Here is an 18,675-nt window from a genome sequence, read left to right on the forward strand (position 1 = left end):
AAGAAGAGGTGGGAGAAACCCACCTGTTTCATGACAATAAATGACAATAAATGCAATGATACTATGAAAAAGCAGAGGTGAGCAGAATGCACATTCCTTAGCTAACAGAGACCACCTTTAAGCAAAGAGCTGAAAGCTTTGTAGTCCATTTCTTGTTTCTTAAGTTTTCATTTCCTTTTACATTGCAATATCTCCTAGTTTCACATTTAGAAAAGTATGGCAAGAGTAACTACTCGATAAATGCAGTTACTGCCAAATTGAATTCCATGGCAGATGTCCAAAACAGTTCCAAGATTTCCCGAAGAAAGGCAGATCACTAAGTACTTCTAATTGTGATATTGATCTAAAAAGTTACATCTCTGTCAGTAGAGATAGCTGTTTCAGCACTCACCATTCTACAGCTATTAGATAACAATCTGGTTAATAATGCAGTTACTGCTTGCATGACTGCCCCCCCCCCCCCACCTTTTACATTTCTGGTGTTCTTATTGCCATAAAAAGGAAATGGAAGCTATTCCCTCCCTATGCACCATTTTCTAGAGATTGAGATGCATTTAACTGTGAAGGGACATAATCTTAGCATTATTCTGCCTTGGTCATACCACATCTGGAATACTGTGTCCAATTCTGGGCACCATAATTGAAGGGAGATGTTGAGAGCTGGAATGTGTCCAGAGGACATGATCAAGGGTCTGGAGAACAAGCCCTATGAGGAGCTGCTTAAAGAGTTGGGCATGCTTAGCCTTCAGAAGAGAAGGCTGAGAGGAGACATGATGACCATGTATAAATATGTGAGGGGAAGCCATAGGAGGAGGGAGCAAGCTTGTTTTCTGCTGCCCTGGAGACTAAGAGGCGGAACAGTGGCTTCAAACTACAGGAAAGGAGATTCCACCTGAACATTAGGAAGAACTTCCTATCTGAGAGAGCTGTTCAACAGTGGAAGTCTCTTCCCCAGAGTATGGTGGAGGCTCCTTCCTTGGAGGCTTTTAAGCAGAGGCTGGATGGCCATCAGTCAGGGTGTGATTTTCCTGCTTCTTGGTAGGGGGTTGGACTGGATGGCCCACGAGGTCTCTTCTAATTCTATGATTCGCATTGTTTTTAGTGGCATCAGATAGATGTCTATGTGTAAAGCCACCTTTAGTCCTCTCTGGGATTGGGAAAGGTGGGGTAGAAATGTCATAAATAAATAAATAAAAAATAAATATTCTTCCTCACAAAGCTGTCTTACCCTTTGACCAAAAGATATTGATCTGGATTTGGAGAATTGCCACCATTTCTGGTAATACTGAGCTATTTAAATTACTCAAAGGCAAAAAAAGGAAAGGAAAGGAAAAGGAAAGAAATTGCATTGCAAAGAACTCCAGAAGAATTTCTTCAAAATGGGTAAATTAAAATTAAAATGGCCAGTAGGGGTCAATGTCAATGATGGCATTTTTAGGACAAGAAGTCAAAACCATATGTATACACTTAGGGGGTTTCAGCTCTTTATAGTGAGGATCTCTGCAGAACTTACTGATTCAGTGTGCAGTCATTGTGACAAATAAACATATCATGTTGGGGATCAATAGAAGAGTAAGTTAAAATAAAATTGCCAGTATACAAATCCATAGCACAATCAGACTTGGAGTACAGTGTGCAGTTCTGGGTTCCATACTTGAAAGAAAGATAGAAAAGATACAGAAAAGGGCATGGAGCTGGGTTTGAACAAACAAAAGGATAACATGCTTAAGCCTTTTTTTTTTTTACACTGCAGAAAGTGGAGAGAAGCTTTTCAACCTGGAATTTCCACTGAATGTGAACAATAGGATAGTCAAAAGGACACAGCACACAATAAACTGTAGAATTTGCTGCCACAAGATGATATATATAACCTCCACTGTTGGAAGCAGCATGTCCCTGAATAACAGTTACTAGGGAACAAGAGCAGGAAGATGATACTACTCTCTACTCTTGCTGCGGGCTTTCCACAGCCATCTGTTTGACCACTGGGAGAAAGACAATTCTAAACTAAGAAATATGGCCTCATCTAAGAGGGCTCTCCACCTGTTCCTTTGTCAGTATTCCACAGAACAGCTTATTTCAAATTATTTGGGAAACTAAAGTAAAAAAAAGTGCTACTAAATATAGCCCAATAAATGAGAGAAATCAAGCTTACTAATATTCCAGAGGAGGTTTGAGAATATGTATAGTGCAATAATATGCATATAGAATAGAAGGCATATTACATGTTACCTTTGAAAGAACATAGAAACCTGCCAGCTAAAAAGAAGCAATTTCTTCTGTGGTCCCCAGGCTGTGAAACTCACTACCTGGTGAGATCAGGTAAGTCCCTACCCTAGCAGCATTCAAGAAGGATTTAAAAATCTGGCTCTTCCGATGTGCCTTTGGAGAGTGACCATATAATTCTTTCCTGTTGTCTCTCCCATAGTATGTCCTCATATCACACTCCCCCCATTTTTCAGAAGGTCTGTCTCTACTATTCCATCTCTATGAGTTCTTCCAATTCTTGGTCATATATCTTGGTCATTCCTATCTCATCCAGTGTTTTATCATTTTATGTCGTACATTTGGCCTGCCCATTGTGATTGATTTTTTCACCTCATTACTTTGTACTGTTTGATTTACTTTTATGTTCCACTTACTTTATTGTGATGATATTTTGTTGATCTATATTTTTGCTGTTATGTATTACCGGACTTGGCCTCATGTAAGCTGCCCCAAGTCCCCTTTGGGGAGATGGTGGCAGGGTATAAATAAAGTTTATTATTATAATATTATTATTAATTCATCAAACTGTTGGATAATAACCCACCAAGGTAAAGAGTATTCAAAGATATCAGTCTATCACATTAAATTGATGTGAACATCTCTACAGAAGATGTATGTGGCTGATAAAGGCTATCTTACAGAAGGAGTTTGAAATCTCCTTAATGATTAAGGATTTCTGCAACCATATGGGCAACAGCTAATAAATAACCTGACAGTAAAGGCAAAACCATTAACTGGGAGTACCAGAATGGCACAGAGCCATTACCTCAGTTTTAAAAAAATGCTCATTAGTGGGCATATACCAGTATACAAATCCATTGTGTTTTATTTCCAGACTGTTTCTCAAAGAAATGCAGTTATGCATGATAAAAAGTGTGCTAATTTTAAAAAATCAAATCCTGACAATTTTGAAACTTTGAACTACCATATTTACTCAACTATAATGCACCTCAATAGCAAAAAAAAAAAGAAGAGATTATTTGTCAAATGTAATGTTCTCCTTCTCTGTTGGCCATTCTGATATCCACCTTGGAATGGCTAACAGACAAGGGGAAGCTGTGTCCATCCATCAGGCCATTGGCTTTCCAACTAAGGCCATATTCATGTCATCTTCAAAACCAAGGGGAAGGTTTAGAAAGCCTCATTAATGAGGCCAGTTGTGAAGCCATCCTTTCAATCAGGCTGAGACTGGAACATCTGGCAGCCTCAGCTTAATGGAAGGGCACAGGCAGGTTTACATGCAGGATTCTAATGTGCCATCAAATCTAATCCTCACCTCACTTTTGGCTATGTAATTTAGCAAAAAAAGTGAGAATTAGATTTGAGTAACTATGGTAATACCATTAGAAATTCTGAGTGATGCTGTTCCTGTATTTGTAAGGTGGGCAAAGTGCTTTTGAGTCGCCTTGAGTCGCCTCTGGCTGAGAAAGGCGGTATACAAATGCAGCAAATAAATATGTGCCAATTTAACTAACCAATAATTCCCAATTCTTCAAATACTCAGATAAGAATACCTCCATGACCAAACATCTGGGCCAATCAATATTTTTAAGGCAAAAAATCATTGGAAAAAAATTGAGATCCTTTCATATTATAATTATAACATTGTGATTTGACTGTAATATTGTGCTTTATTAAAGAAATTTCAGTCAGGAAAGGTTTCATAGACTGTTTGTTTAAATTTTGTGTGTATAATGTTTATTGTTCTATTTTTATACATTCATATACCTATTGTATTCTGTGTGTTATCGCACTATTGAGTACTTTTTGAGCCACGCAGAGTCCCTTTGGGGTGATGGTGGTGGGTTACTAATAAAGTTTTATTATTATGATATTATTATTAAGAGCCATGGTTGAATTTATGGAATTGTAGGATTTGCAGTTTAGGGAGGGGTAACTAGAATTCTTAGACAGATCGATTTACAACTCTAGGATTAAATAACATGGAATCTTAGAGTACATCTACACTGACGACTTAGGTTGGTGCAACCTTGGATCAATCCTGCAGCAGTGAAACACTGCACAGGGCTGATCTGGGTTAAACCAGGGGAAGCTAACTCAAAGCAAAACTCAAATTCTGAGCCAGGATTCAGGTTGTCACCCAAGTGGGGGGTGTCAAGACAGTTGGGGTTTTTTTGGGGGGGGTTGTCGTGTCAGGAGTGACTCCTGGTGTGAGAGAATTGGCCATCTGCAAGGACGTTGCCCAGGGGACGCCTGGATGATTTGATGTTTTTATCATCCTTGTGGGAGGCTTCTCTCATGTCCCCGCATGAGGAGCTGGAGCTGATAGAGAGAGCACATCTGCCTTTCCCCAGATTTGAACCTGCGACCTGTCAGTCTTCAGTCCTGCCGGCACAGGGATTTAACCCACTGCACCACTGGGGGTTCCTGACAGCTGGACTGATTCCTAAATTCTCTTAACAACCATTCCAAGATAAGGCAACCCAGAGGTGCAGGATGGCAGTCCCATCCCTTTCCCCCCATGTCATGACTGTCTCCAGCCACAACACAACACCTATCTTTAAAAAGCAAACATTTCATTATTTTAATTTTCATTGATACATCCATATGTCAATCACAACATTGTGACTAGACATACTAAAGTCATATTTAATCATTACATGGAATGTTATACGTTACTGTGTAGATCAAAATATAAGTGGTCTTCTGCTTTCACTTTCTGAAGGTTTCTGCATGCCAAGAATATTATAGTTTTGAAATGCTTAAGGTGAACACATATAAAATAACATGGCCTGGAAGGAGACAGATTCACCCATCTATATCATGAACACAGTTAATTCTAACTAGTCACTTAAAAAAGTGGGCAATGTGTTGCAATCTAATTTCTGAGGTGGCATCAAATGCATGACTCCAGTAAATTAAGTTGAAATAACACCCCATCAAAATCAATACAACTTATTTCCCTTCCAGTTCACTTTCGATCAGAATATAAGTAATCCAAACTTGGTAGGGTTATGCAGTGGCACACAATGTTTCTCCAATTTGGGCTTAAGTTTTCACTTGGACTGTTTTAAATTTATGGGTCATTTCATGTTTCCTTTCTTAGCCTAATTTTGTTTCCTGTCAATCTTTCTCATGATAAATAGATTGCTCTTTTCATTATGAGTCTTTATTGCATCTTGTTCATGAATTTGCTATCTCATTATAGCTCATGAGGATGCACAGTCTTCCCAGTTTTATTGCAACCATCTTTTTCCTGTCCAGTTATGAAATTATCTGCATTATGAAACGAAGTTAAACGATCATGTATCCATTTTCTTTTCCCACATGGACCAATATAATAAACACTCTTGGTTGTTGTTGTTGGGGTTTTTTTCATACAAATCCTATTCTGGCATTTAGAAACATGCACTAACTTATCTGGAAAGAGAGCAAAGACATCCAGACTATCTACAGTCTTCCACTGCCATCCTTGTTGCTGTTTCCATGTTGAAAATGAACTTTGGAAGTGGGCTGTGTTTCTGACAAAGATGGAATAGTAAAGAGTGCTTCCCTCTAACTATCCAAATAATGGTACATTATTTGGATAGATAACCAGGTTATTCTGGCATATAGAGCAGAAAATCTCTCTGACAATAAAAACACAGAACTATATGGAATATGGTGACAATTTGCAGTCCTTTCATGACATTTTACATCTTGTTGATAGCTGTGTTGATCTGCCTAATAATAGAGCCGGACCTGCTCATAATATCATTGTCATTGCATGATGAGAAAACTGGAAGGTTGCCCTTAATATAAGAAGGAAAATTCAAAAGACAACTGAGAAAAGTCTATACATTCCCCCTCTTCATGTATTCTTTAAGATGAATATCTGAATATCCCATAGGGGCTATGGGTCCTTTTTTAAACAATGGATTTACGCATTCATTCTGTCCTCCTGTTCCTTAGTTCTATCAAAATTTCATGCAATATAGTAGTTTGACACTGAAAATTCCAATGAAATAAGAACATTATGTGCTCCCTGGAAAATGCAAATGATTCTGCCTTTATTTTTATAATAAGATATGTGGTGAAAACTTTGCCTACAACTGCTTTATTTATATCTCATTTATCCTCTAAGAAGAGCTCTGGAGAGGGCAAGAACCACTGAGTCACCTTGAGTCGCCTCTGGCTGAGAAAGGCGGTATACAAATGCAGTAAATAAATATGTGCCATTCACTGTTTATTTAATATAAATAAACAGTGAATGGCTGGTTTTCTGTCACTTGGGCACACACTACGCATTTTTCTTATTTCTTTTTTTTTATACTAAGAGTATTCATACACCGCCTTCAGGCAAAAAGGCTCCAGAGTAACTTAAAAATAATTACTTTGAGAGTACCTTGCCCTCAAATTTACAATAAGAACATCATCATATGAGTCCTCAGCACATCGTGAACACAGATCTCCACGCTGCCCATCACATGATGCAGGCTCATTTCTGACTGTGTTCCATGGCTCAACTGGGGTGCAAGGGTCCTATGACACTACACCCAGAACATGGGAGGCTTCCCATGTTCCATTGAAAACAACAGGTCCAGTGCAGGGGGAAGCTGGGTGGTGAACTTCCCTACACGTAATGGGGAAGTGTCACTGTGAGTGGGATGTGGGGCACTGGAATTGTCCCAATGCTGTCAATTCACCACTGTTTTTTGGGGAGAGGGGGGTTATTGTTTTTTGCACAAACCTCCACAATTATCAGGCAAAAATGTTTATTTGGTTACAGATTAAATTTCCAAAATTAGTTGCCTACAAATACAACATGTGCACTGTACATAATGATCACTGTTAAATTATCCTTCTTGTCTGAGCTTCTCAAGGATTGCAAAATGCTTGTCAGAGGTGTATGAGGAAATTAATAGCTGCAAATATTCCAGTGGTAGGAAGGATTAGAGTTAGAATTCGAATAGCTTTATTTAATAGTGAATATTCTTGTAATATTCAATGTCAATCTCACATAAAGTCACTTATAGACTAGATACAACACAATGAATTTTAGCAGTGCATATATGAACACACTTCACTATCTAAAGGGTGCTACATCTTCATAGAAATACCCTGGCTTTTATAAAAAAACTGTTCTCCAGAGATTAAATTTCAACACTGATTTTATTTTTATACGATGTGAGAATCTAGCCAGTGTCTCAAAGGACATAAGAAACCTTTCTCAAGCACCATTATGTAGACAATCCCTGTCGTTTCTTTTTGAAATGTTATAAATGGGATTAGTGAAAAATCTTTAAACCTTTGAACCAAAAACATTCTTCTTTGAAACATATGAGAATTTCTAACTTGGTATGAATTAATTAAAGCACTTTGACCCAGCCAAAATTAGCATGGGTAATCAAGGCTGTCATATTAACATACCCAGGCGCTGACACATCTGCCGCAGGTGGTGATTTTGAAATCCCCATAGAGATCTTTGATGGCACCAGTTGTAAAAAATCCTTCCACCATCAGCAAAATGCCATAGACAAAGAAGGCAGCTGCTACTCCATAGATCACATACTTGAAGATGTCAATCCTGTGATTAAAATATAACTATGTTAGTAATATTTCAATAATGATTCCGAACTATTAGACATACATGTCACCAGATGAGACTTCTTCAGCTGAGATACCACAACAATAACAATATCTAAAGATATTCTCAGGATTCAGTTGATGAATCATAGCTGCACGAATATATTCATACAAGAAATGCAAACTCCTTTTCATAGAAAAGTATTCATGTTCTTATGCTGACAGATACAATGGATCTCTCCTACACACACACTGAAAGTGCTATTCACAATATGCAAATGCAACACAGAGCCCCATTCCACCACTGGTACATTATGTGTGACCTCAACATGTTATTCATTTCATTCATATAGAAAGTAACTTTCCAAATTTTGTGTTAAAAAGGTTTACAAAATATCTGCATCCACCAGAGGTATTGTCCCCTTGACATTATTCAGTGCACACACATAAAAGAAAGTATGCTTTTCAGTTTAGGGATGAAACAGTGTACACTATTGAGAGTATTCACGCTGTACGCACTTCTCCATTCCATTGGTTTGCTGTTGCATGATTTTATAGCGTACAGTGGGCCCTTTGGATCCACACAATCCATATTTGCAAAATTCACCAAGTGAAAGTCAGCACGTTCTATACATAAAATGGTGGCAATCTGAACACAGTCATGCTGAAGCATCCATATGCATGTCAGATCATTTAATAATATGGGATGTGATCTTCCACATTTTTGGCATCTCTTGGGCCTCTTAAAACTTGCAGATCCAATGGCCCCACTGCTAACAGCAATATGTTTCATACTTTTTCTGGTGACCTTTGACTTTCACCGCTTGTCTTTGATGACAAATACTTGTGAATAACAAAGTAGTTTTATTTCTGTGTAAAATCATAAGCTTAAGCCACCTCAAAGTCCTGTTTTTTAAAAAACTCTACAGATTTGATCTAATTTATCAAATGGAACATTTTTAAAATCCAAATCTTTCTCATGGATTCAAATCTTAATTACTAGACTTCAGCATATGCCCTATTTTAGATAAATTAATCTCACTTCAAACTGGCAGAATTTTCTTCAAACCTCCTTCCATCATGTAAATGAGGTCACATGCTCTTACAACCTCATCAGATGGCCCCTTTCCCCCATCATACATGAGTTATTATCTTCTTTCCCAGCTGAGCCCATTACATGATGCATGCCTAGTACTGGCCCAGCTCTGTCGAGAAAGAGGAGAGAAAATGGCGTATGTCGAGGCGACAGAAATACTGGGGCCTTCCCCATGTTGCTTTTAGGACAAGGGGGGGGAGGGGAAGCCTGATGGTGATATTTCCCCCATGTAATGGGACTCCTGGTAAATCGTGTGATATGGGGCATAGAGAGATGGCTTCTCCTGCACTGGGACCCAGTGGATTCACCATGATGTGTGGTGAATCTATGGATCTTTGTGATAAGGTTCTTATTGTTTTCCTTTGTTCTGGATTGCAACAGTTTGTACATGAACTGAACAAATGCAAAATCAAGGAAAATGAAATGTAATGGTACACTATGGATTACATCTGAAGGTCCTCTTCCAGTCACTGCAGGGATTCTTCTGGGAAAGAAACATGTAACCAGTTGAAGTTCCTACTAGTGGAAAGGAGGTGATAACTATGATTATTTTCGGTCCTCTGATGCCATCTCACCAAAGTAGATTAGATGGACACTGAGAGCTTTAGTAAACAAAATTGCCCTTTCTGTTTCCATTCATAAATGTCAGAGGAGCAGTTTCCATGAGCAAAATACCTCACATGATCATAGGATGGGATCCAATTTTTACAGCAATGTTTGCTATGTGCTTTCAGCCTTCAAAATGAGCAGTAGAGTGTTTGAAAATGACAGTGGTTTGTAGATTAGATTAGCACAGGAGTATATGTTTAGCTTTCCACAGACATATCTCTAACATTATGGTGTTTGAAGCCATTGTGTTTTGTTGCCTGGGATGAGGGAGCAAAGGATACCCTGTAATCCCTCTCCTCCTGATTTTCATTTTACAGAATCCAAATGGATCTGATTTTAATATTGGTGACAGAATGGCATTGTTCTGCACTACACTTGAACACAGAAAGCTATCTAAGAGAGTCACGGGTAGGACATGTACACAGTTGTCCTCCAAATGCTTGCTCCTTCAACCTTTTACTGGTTGATTCCCAGCATCTGTAGCCTGACTGAGATGCTCCACTCAATGTAATGCTAGAGGCACCCTATTTTAGAGACATATTTCAGAAAGAAACGAGAAAGATAATTTCACTTGGTTCAGACTGATTCTAAAGAATGTAATAAGGAACTCATCTTATTTCATGCCATAGTTATTCATTGTGTGTCAAGAGGATAGGTGATGATTTGAGTACTTTGTGCTTTGAAGACACCACTGGATGGGCTCAGACTAATAAGTGATGACATCTTTTAAACTGTTTATTATTACACAAGACATACTAATCTTCTATTCAAGGCCACAGAATAATGAGACACCCAATAGTTTTATTTTGAAGTTCTAGGGCAAGGGCAAATGAATTAGCATCCGTCTTTTAAATTTTTTTCCAACCGAGCACATTATAGGTTGTGACCTTTAATAATTTCATTTCATTTTATTGAACTAGAAAATGGAAGCAATAAGGCTTGGAACACAAGGAATGCTGATTAATACAGTCAATCGTTTAAAAACTGTCGCTTCCACATCTCTTAAAATTAAACATATAAAGCTGCTGGGAAATATATTTTCCACCACATGAGGGATGAGATGTGTCTTTTATCATGCCCTAAAAGAATTAAAAGCTGAAAGAATCATGAAACTACTCCATGGTAAAGATTTAAATGGGATGTGCTTTTAAATTATGGGCATTGAAAAATTAGGAATCAGATAGCATGAGATTGGAAAAGCTCTGATGTAAACAGCATTACAGTGATTGAGATTATACTATGTTATAAACACGAAAACAGGGGCTTTGTTCTAAGAAAATACACATATACAGTTACACCTTAGAGAATTCTAATTAAAAACAGTACACACCACTGATTTTCCACATACCATTTGGCTCTACATTGTAAAATACAAGAAATTATTCTATAAATGGAGCAAATGACAGTAATATGCTTTAGAAAGTCCATTGCTCCACCTGCTTGGCCCTTACTCATTAAAATCAACGGGGAAGGTGATTCATACATGCATTCATGATCTGTTCTTGCATAGAACTGGAATTCATGTGGTATAAAGGTCAGCATGGATCTTTGGATCAGATAGACTGACAACTGTCACAAGGAGTGGGGTTAATTATCATTCCTGCGACAGGCCACATTACATTTCTGGTCAGAAATCAACTAAAAAAAACTAAAAAAAACTGACCCAGAAGTACCTAACCTTCTACTTCATATCTGTATTTCATGGAGATTTGCTAATTTTCAGTCAGTGTACTGGTTTGGGGAGAATTTGTTGGCTGTAGTGTTAAATGAACTGCTATGTTTTAATGTCATTGGTAACTACTACAGGACAGGACCACTTTTCCATTTAGAAAATACACCACGAACTCAAGAAAGAACAATAAACAGAAAGTCTAATGTACAGTTTTTGGGGCGGATCCAGATAGTCATTTTATTGCAGAAACTTCTGCAATAAAAAAGGGGCTGTCCAGACGGCATCCTGGACAAAGCTGAGTTAATTCACCACACACCAGGAAAACCCTAGTGAATTAATTTGATAGTGAGTTTATTCCATGCCTTCTTGGAAGGCGCAGGAAAAAACCCACTACTTCCGGTGTCTGGACTGCAGAATACTACAGTTCAGACAGTATTCCCACAGTTTTCCAGGCTAAATTAGCCTGGTAAACACTGGGAATATCAACCTCCTTGTCAAAAGTCTCCCAAAACAGAGTTAAAAAAATCAGAACTCCCCCGGTGTGTAGAAATGATGTGCCAGGAGAAAGCGGGTGGGGATTGCTTCTCCCCCCTCCCCTTCTCCTGGTGCTTTATTTCTATATGGCAAGAGAGCTCTGGCAGCCATCTCATGGAGGCTGGGTGAGAGGGTTAGGGTGTCCCGGTGCTCTCCCAGGACGTCATGGAAGAACGTCTGGACACCCACCCCAGAAAGCACACACTTTCTAGGGTGTGTGTAGATGGACCCCCAGGAACAACGCGGATGCTCTTGGGATCAAGGCCCGTCTGGAAAGCCCATAGACATTACTTTCTAACATCTCTATGGCAATCTTCTTTTCTAAAACATGCCAACCAGTGAACTTAGGTTGGCATACATGTTTTCCCAATGGCCAACCTTTTGACCTTTACAACAGCACTTTGGGATAGACCAGGGCCCGTTCCACACAGCTGAATAAAATCCCATATTTTCTGCTTTGAACTGGAATATATGGCAGTATGGACCCAGATAACCCAGTTTAAAGCGGATATTATGGGATTTTCTGCTTTGATATTCTGGGCTGTGTGGAATGGCTCCAGGAAGAAGGATGGCAAGTGTCTCAAGGTTATCTAGTGAAATCCACAAAGTGTGCAGACATATCTTCACTCCTTTTTAAAAAAAAATAGTGATGGAAGTTGAATACAAAATTCCTAATTCATGTGGGGAATCATTTCAAATAATTAACGAACTGACTGGAAAATTCTTTATCACTATCATCAAATTCTTCACATATTAATTGGTTAATATTTCATGCACACTTCTGACACAGGAAATACAGACAATGCACACAATAATCAAAACATTGGTGTACTATGGGTCTGCTGCTATGCAATCATTATCCAGTGATTCATTAAGTTTCAGATTAGAAAAATGAGAATGCTTTCATCCAGTATCCAACAAGCTGTGAAGCTAAGTTTAGAGACAATAGACTCCATGCAAGCCTCAAAAATGTATCCCCATTTAAACAGTAGGAATACAAACAATAGTAATGAGCAGAAATAATGCACTGTGAATCCCCACTCCAGTCTTCTTTGTATTTTGCTGCTAGTGCTATTTCTAGAAAGAGCCAGAGGCATACTTTTAAAACTCCTAAGAAAAAAGTGGGCATGTTCTCCCAATAGCACCCAGTGGTAGCTAGTGGCTTCCATGTTTCCAGTGTTGAAATGTACACTCATTTTTTAAAGAATGGGGGCCATTTAATAGAAACTGACATATATTTCTGTTTCATATTCATCTGTAATATAATACATTTGGAACATGTGTTTTCTAGTTGCTTAATTAGAAAGTACTAAACACTTCTTATTCTTCCTGGGGTAGTTGTGTGCTGTCAAGTCATTTCCAACTCAGGATACTCCTAAAGTGACCATGTTCATGGATTTTTGAAGCTGAAAGTGTGACTCTCACAAGATCACCTAGTAGGTTTCCTTGGTCAAGTATGTTTTTGAACTGCTAGGTTGGTAGAAGCTGGGTCTAACAGCAGGAGCTCACCAAATAAATATATTATTATTATTATTATTATTATTATTATTATTATATAGACTGGAACATTAATGTTTGTTGAAGTAACTTCTCCCTTGGCCAAGTATGGAAATGAACCCTGATTTACAGAATTGTACTCCAATGCTCAAACCACTACACCAGCTCAAACCACTACACTGTTGTTGTTGTTCATTCGTTCAGTCATCTCCGACTCTTTGTGACCTCATGGACCAGCCCACGCCAGAGCTCCCTGTCGGCCGTCACCATCCCCAGCTCCTTCAAGGTCAGTCCAGTCACTTCAAGGATGCCATCCATCCATCTTGCCCTTGGTCGGCCCCTCTTCCTTTTACCTTCCACTTTCCCCAGCATCATTGTCTTCTCCAGGCTTTGCTGTCTCCTCATGATGTGGCCAAAGTACTTCAACTTTGTCTCTAGTATCCTTCCCTCCATAGAATTTCTGGGAGTTGGAGGTCAAAGCATCTGGGTACCCACAGGTTGAGAACCACTGCAATACACCAGGTTAGCTCTTCCTTGCAATTGTATAAAAAGAAAACCATACAAGTTTAAGCAGATACTTACATAGTAAAGACATCAATAGTATCTCCAGCACCTCTTGCCATCTCAAAGTAGGTCTGAAGAATATTGACAGTTCCTGACAGGGCTTCATGTCCACAGCCACAGAAGAGGGCAACACCAGCATACAGCAGGATGGTGGCAATCAGCGAGGCATAGGGAATGCCCCCCAAGCATTTGATGCAGCATTCAAAGCATCCTAAACAAAACAGAAAGGGAGAATTCTTTACATCTGTCTATTTCCCTTTACCTAGAGACCAAATCACATTCATAGCACAATATTTCCAGCCCAGGTGCATTTACTAAATGCTTGTTAATTCAACGACTGGGGGAGATTAAACAAATAAATAGGTCTCTGAGCTTTTTAAAGACAATTTCAAACAGAAGGCACATTCTAGTTTTTTGCCACAAGGATCACCACCATGGTAGGAGCCCCCGGTGGCGCAATGGATTAAACCCTTGTGCTGGCAGGCCTGAAGACTGACAGGTCAGAGGTTTGAATCTGGGGAGAGCACAGATGAACTCCCTCTGTCAGCTCCAGCTCCCCATGCAGGGACATAAGAGAAGCCTCCCACAAGGATGGTAAAACATGAAAACATCCAGGCATTCCCCAGGCAACATCCTTGCAGATAGCCAATTCTCTCACACCAGAAGCAACTTGAAGTTTCTCAAGTCAATCATTTTATTGCACATAATATTCTTAAGAGCTTCCAGCATTTACAGTAGGTCAAAATATTTTTTTTTAAAAAAAAAACTATTATGAAGTCATGGAAAATGGAAAAGAGATATTTGTTATTTTCTGCAGAAGGGCAAGGTATAGTTTATAGTTCAGTAGGGCAGGGTACAGCTGCAGTCAAAGCTGTCCTGAATAAGTGAAAAGGCCCAGTTCAGTAAAAAGTCACCTTTCCAGAGAGAGTATAATTGGCATCAGCAATACACAAATACCAATAACACTTTGATGGCCAACAAAAGAATAATCAAACCAGATACAAAAACCAAATCAAATAAGGGACAAATATTGAAAACAGGTGTGGGATAGTTTGAAGACTTCATACCCATCACTTGCCCGTTGCCACATTTTGGAGCTTGGTGCCTAACACAAAGCCTCCTGGTCTCTAACCATGGTGGCCATCAAGTAGATAACATTTCTACAGTGTCTTTCTCATACTAGCCTGGTATGCATTCACCAGAGCTTTAAACATGTACTATACTCAGAAACATGAAGGAAAGCCCATCGCTACACACACACACACACACACACACACACACAAACCTTTGGTAAGTAATCTGAATTACTTTAATGTTTTCTTTATGTGATTTAATAGCATTATTTCTCAACATCTGTGCAGAATAAATACCAGGTGGCTTGTTTGACTGGTTTCTAGAATCTGTGAAGAGCTTTTTTTTGCCCCAGAACAAAAAAATAGTATGAATATGTTTTTAATTCTGGGAAAAATTAATGTTTCAGTGAACATTCCAATAAGTAAGTGCCAACTATTAAAGCTACAAAACCAGCAACATTTACATGATATTGCATGCCATCTTTCTGGAATGTATATAAATATTTTATGTTGCACTCATGGGTTAATTATCAGGTCACTATGTAAACTAATTGAAAAAATGGTTGCAAAAAGTTGCAATTTTGTAAACTAGTGGCAACGTTAGTTTAATATAACTCTATTTTTAGAGTTCACTCCAATATATTATTCTCTTACAAATAGAAATGCTGAATTTATAATTGCAAATGAACTCAAAGAACGCTTGGGTTGATGCATGTAAACAAACATATCTCAGTGATTTAATGCATGGGAACTGCTTCTCTATATATGGTACACATCATAAAAATGGAATTTTACAACACAATGTTCTGCCAAACATCAAATGAAGTTTATTTTACAATGTAAATATGCTCAGTTGCATAAGGGTCTCCTGCCAATAAAAAAACCCCTCTAAAATCCAATGTTACCCTCTTTCTCCATTTTTAATTCTCTCAACAAAAATTTAAAAAATCTTCCATACAGAAAATAGACCCCTGGGACAATAGAAAGGACATGAAGTTTTTGGAAGCTCCCTGCTAGAACACACCATTGAGCTCTGCTCATACAACTAATTTTCACAACACATTAGTAACCTAATGATATTTGAAAGCTTGGATCCAGGATAAAATTTCCCATTTCAGTAACTTTGGACACAATTATTTGTAAGGTTTAAAGGTTCTGGTTAATACAATATTAAACAGTATTAAACAAAACATCTTATAAGCTTCTTAAGACCATTTGCTGTGAATTTTTTATCACTCCTAAAGGTGAGGAAATTTGTCCCTTTCCAAACTCAAGTACTTTCAAATCTCAAGCTATCTCAGATCTGAAGATAATTTATAGAGTTAGTCAGTTCGTACAGCTATACCCAACATGGAAAAGACCACGCCTGTCATATACAGGTTAAGGGGAAACCTTCTTCAGCAAAAGAATGGCAATCCAAGCTTCAAACAACAGAAATGATTGAATACACAGGATTTCAAATTTATTATTTATTTATTTATTTATTTGGGGTTCTTGTACCCCGCCCTTCTCACCCCGAAGGGGACCCAGGGCGGCTTACAGCTGCAAGGCGCACTTAGACGCCTGCTACACAAACAATCATCACAAAAAATATAACAGTACAAATTCCCACAATTCAACATTATCCAATAAAATCAGTAAAATGATAAAATCAGTAAAAACAATACAAACCTGGAACTTCCTCCTACCCATCAGTGTACAATTAACTCAAAGATCTGTTTTGGTTCCATTTCGACAATCCTGCCGATCTCACACATCTGATTGTCTTATTTGGTTGTCATTGTCTAATTGCCTGGTTGCCCAAAGGCCTGGTTCCACAGCCATGTCTTCACCCTCCTCCTGAAGGAGAGGAGGGTTGGTGCTGTTCTGATTTCCCCCGGGAGTGAATTCCACAGGTGGGGGGCCACCACTGAGAAGGCTCTGCTTCTCGTCCCCACCAGCCTCACTTGTGAGAGTGGTGGGGTCGAGAGCAGGGCCTCCCCAGATGATCTCAAACTCCGAGGTGGGACGTAGAGGGAGATACGTTCGGACAGATACACTGGACCAGAACCGTATAGGGTTTTGTAGGTTAAGACCAGCACCTTGAATTGTGCTCGGAATTGAACCGGCAGCCAGTGGAGCTGGCACAACAGGGGGGTGGTATGCTCCCTGTATGTCGCTCCGGTGAGCAATCTGGCTGCCGCACGCTGGACTAGTTGGAGTTTCCGAACAGTCTTCAAGGGCAACCCCACGTAGAGCGCGTTGCAGTAGTCTATCCGGGATGTAACAAGAGCGTGGACCACCGTGGCCAGATCAGACTTCCCAAGGTACGGGCGCAACTGGTGCACAAGTTTTAATTGCGCAAAAGCTCTCCCGGCCACCGCCGAGACCTGGGGTTCCAGGCTCAGCGGCGAATCCAGGATCACTCCCAAGCTGCGAACCTGCGTCTTCAGGGGGAGCGTAACCCCATCCAGCACAGGCTGTAACCCTATACCCTGTTCGGCCTTCCGACTGACCAGTAGGACCTCTGTCTTGTCTGGATTCAATTTCAATTTGTTAGCTCTCATCCAGTCCGACACAGCAGCTAGACACCGATTCAAGGTCTGGACAGCCTCCTTGGTGACAGGCGGAAAGGAGTGACAGATCTGGACATCATCTGCATAGAGATAACACCGCAGTCCGAAACTCCGAATGATCTCCCCCAGCGGCTTCATGTAGATGTTAAACAACATTGGGGACAGAATAGATCCCTGAGGGACTCCACACGACAATGGTTGTGGAGCCGAACAGGTGTCACCCAGTAACACCTTCTGGGACCGTCCCTCAAGAAATGACCGGAGCCACTGCAAAGCAGTACCCCCAAGTCCCATTTCTGTGAGTCGTCCCAGAAGGATACCGTGATCGACGGTATCGAAGGCCGCTGAGAGGTCCAGGAGAACTAACAGGGACACACTCCCCCTGTCCAGTTCCCTGCGCAGATCATCTACCAAGGCGACCAAGGCTGTTTCCGTTCCATGTCCCGGTCTAAAGCCAGACTGTGCCGGATCAAGATAATCAGTGTCTACCAGAAATCCCTGGAGTTGAGCTGCCACCACACGTTCCAGGACTTTGCCCAAATAGGGGAGATTGGAAACTGGCCGATAGTTGTCTAATTGAGTGGGGTCCAGTGATGGTTTTTTCAACAGCGGTTTGATAATAGCCTGTTTTAGGCTCGCTGGAATCTTGCCCTCCTGTAAGGAGGCATTAACCACCACCTTCACCCACTCCGCCAAACCCCCTCTGGCTTCTTTTATAAGCCAGGATGGACAGGGGTCTAGGATGCATGTGGTAGGCCGCACCTCTCCAAGGATCCTGTCCACATCCTCAAGCTGAACTAATTGAAAAGAATCCAACAAAACTTGACAAGCAGATGCTCTCGTTACATTCTCAGAGACTGCAGGTAAAGTGTTGTCAAAACCCGACCGAATCCGCCCAATTTTATCTACGAAAAATCGAGCAAACGCTTCACAGCGAGCTCCAGAGCTGTCAGGGATCTCGCTTTTCGGCGGATTTAACAGACCCCTGACAACTCGAAAGAGCTCAGCTGGATGATTCTTCGCAGATGCAATATTAGCAGCGAAAGATGTTTTTTGTGCTGCCTCTATTGCCACACCGTAGGACCTTAAGAAGGTATTCAGATGTGTTTGGGTTGATTTAGTCGGGTTACTGCGCCACACGCGCTCTAGCCACCTCTTCTTTCGCTTCATTGCTGCCAGCTCCTCAGTAAACCAAGAAGCCGGGTTAGCTCGGTTACTCGAGAGGGGGCGTTCTGGAGCGATTGTGTCGATTGCCCTAGTCATCTCGGTGTTCCAGTGAGA

General features: G+C 40.1%; 1 protein-coding gene across 4 annotated transcripts in view; it reads right to left on the reverse strand.

Moving 5' to 3' along the window:
• GPM6A (glycoprotein M6A) overlaps positions 1 to 18,675 on the reverse strand; it is a 238,465-nt gene that overhangs the window by 21,841 nt on the left and 197,949 nt on the right. For all 4 annotated transcript variants that reach the window (XM_060778691.2, XM_060778693.2, XM_060778689.2 and 1 more), the window contains 2 exons: positions 13,785 to 13,977; positions 7,639 to 7,795 (listed from right to left, as the gene is read on the reverse strand). In XM_060778691.2, coding sequence (XP_060634674.1) covers positions 7,639 to 7,795; positions 13,785 to 13,977 — 350 coding nt within the window. The remainder of the gene's footprint in view (positions 1 to 7,638; positions 7,796 to 13,784; positions 13,978 to 18,675) is intronic.

Source organism: Anolis sagrei, chromosome 5, assembly GCF_037176765.1.
Source record: "Anolis sagrei isolate rAnoSag1 chromosome 5, rAnoSag1.mat, whole genome shotgun sequence".
Taxonomy (NCBI): domain Eukaryota; kingdom Metazoa; phylum Chordata; class Lepidosauria; order Squamata; family Dactyloidae; genus Anolis; species Anolis sagrei.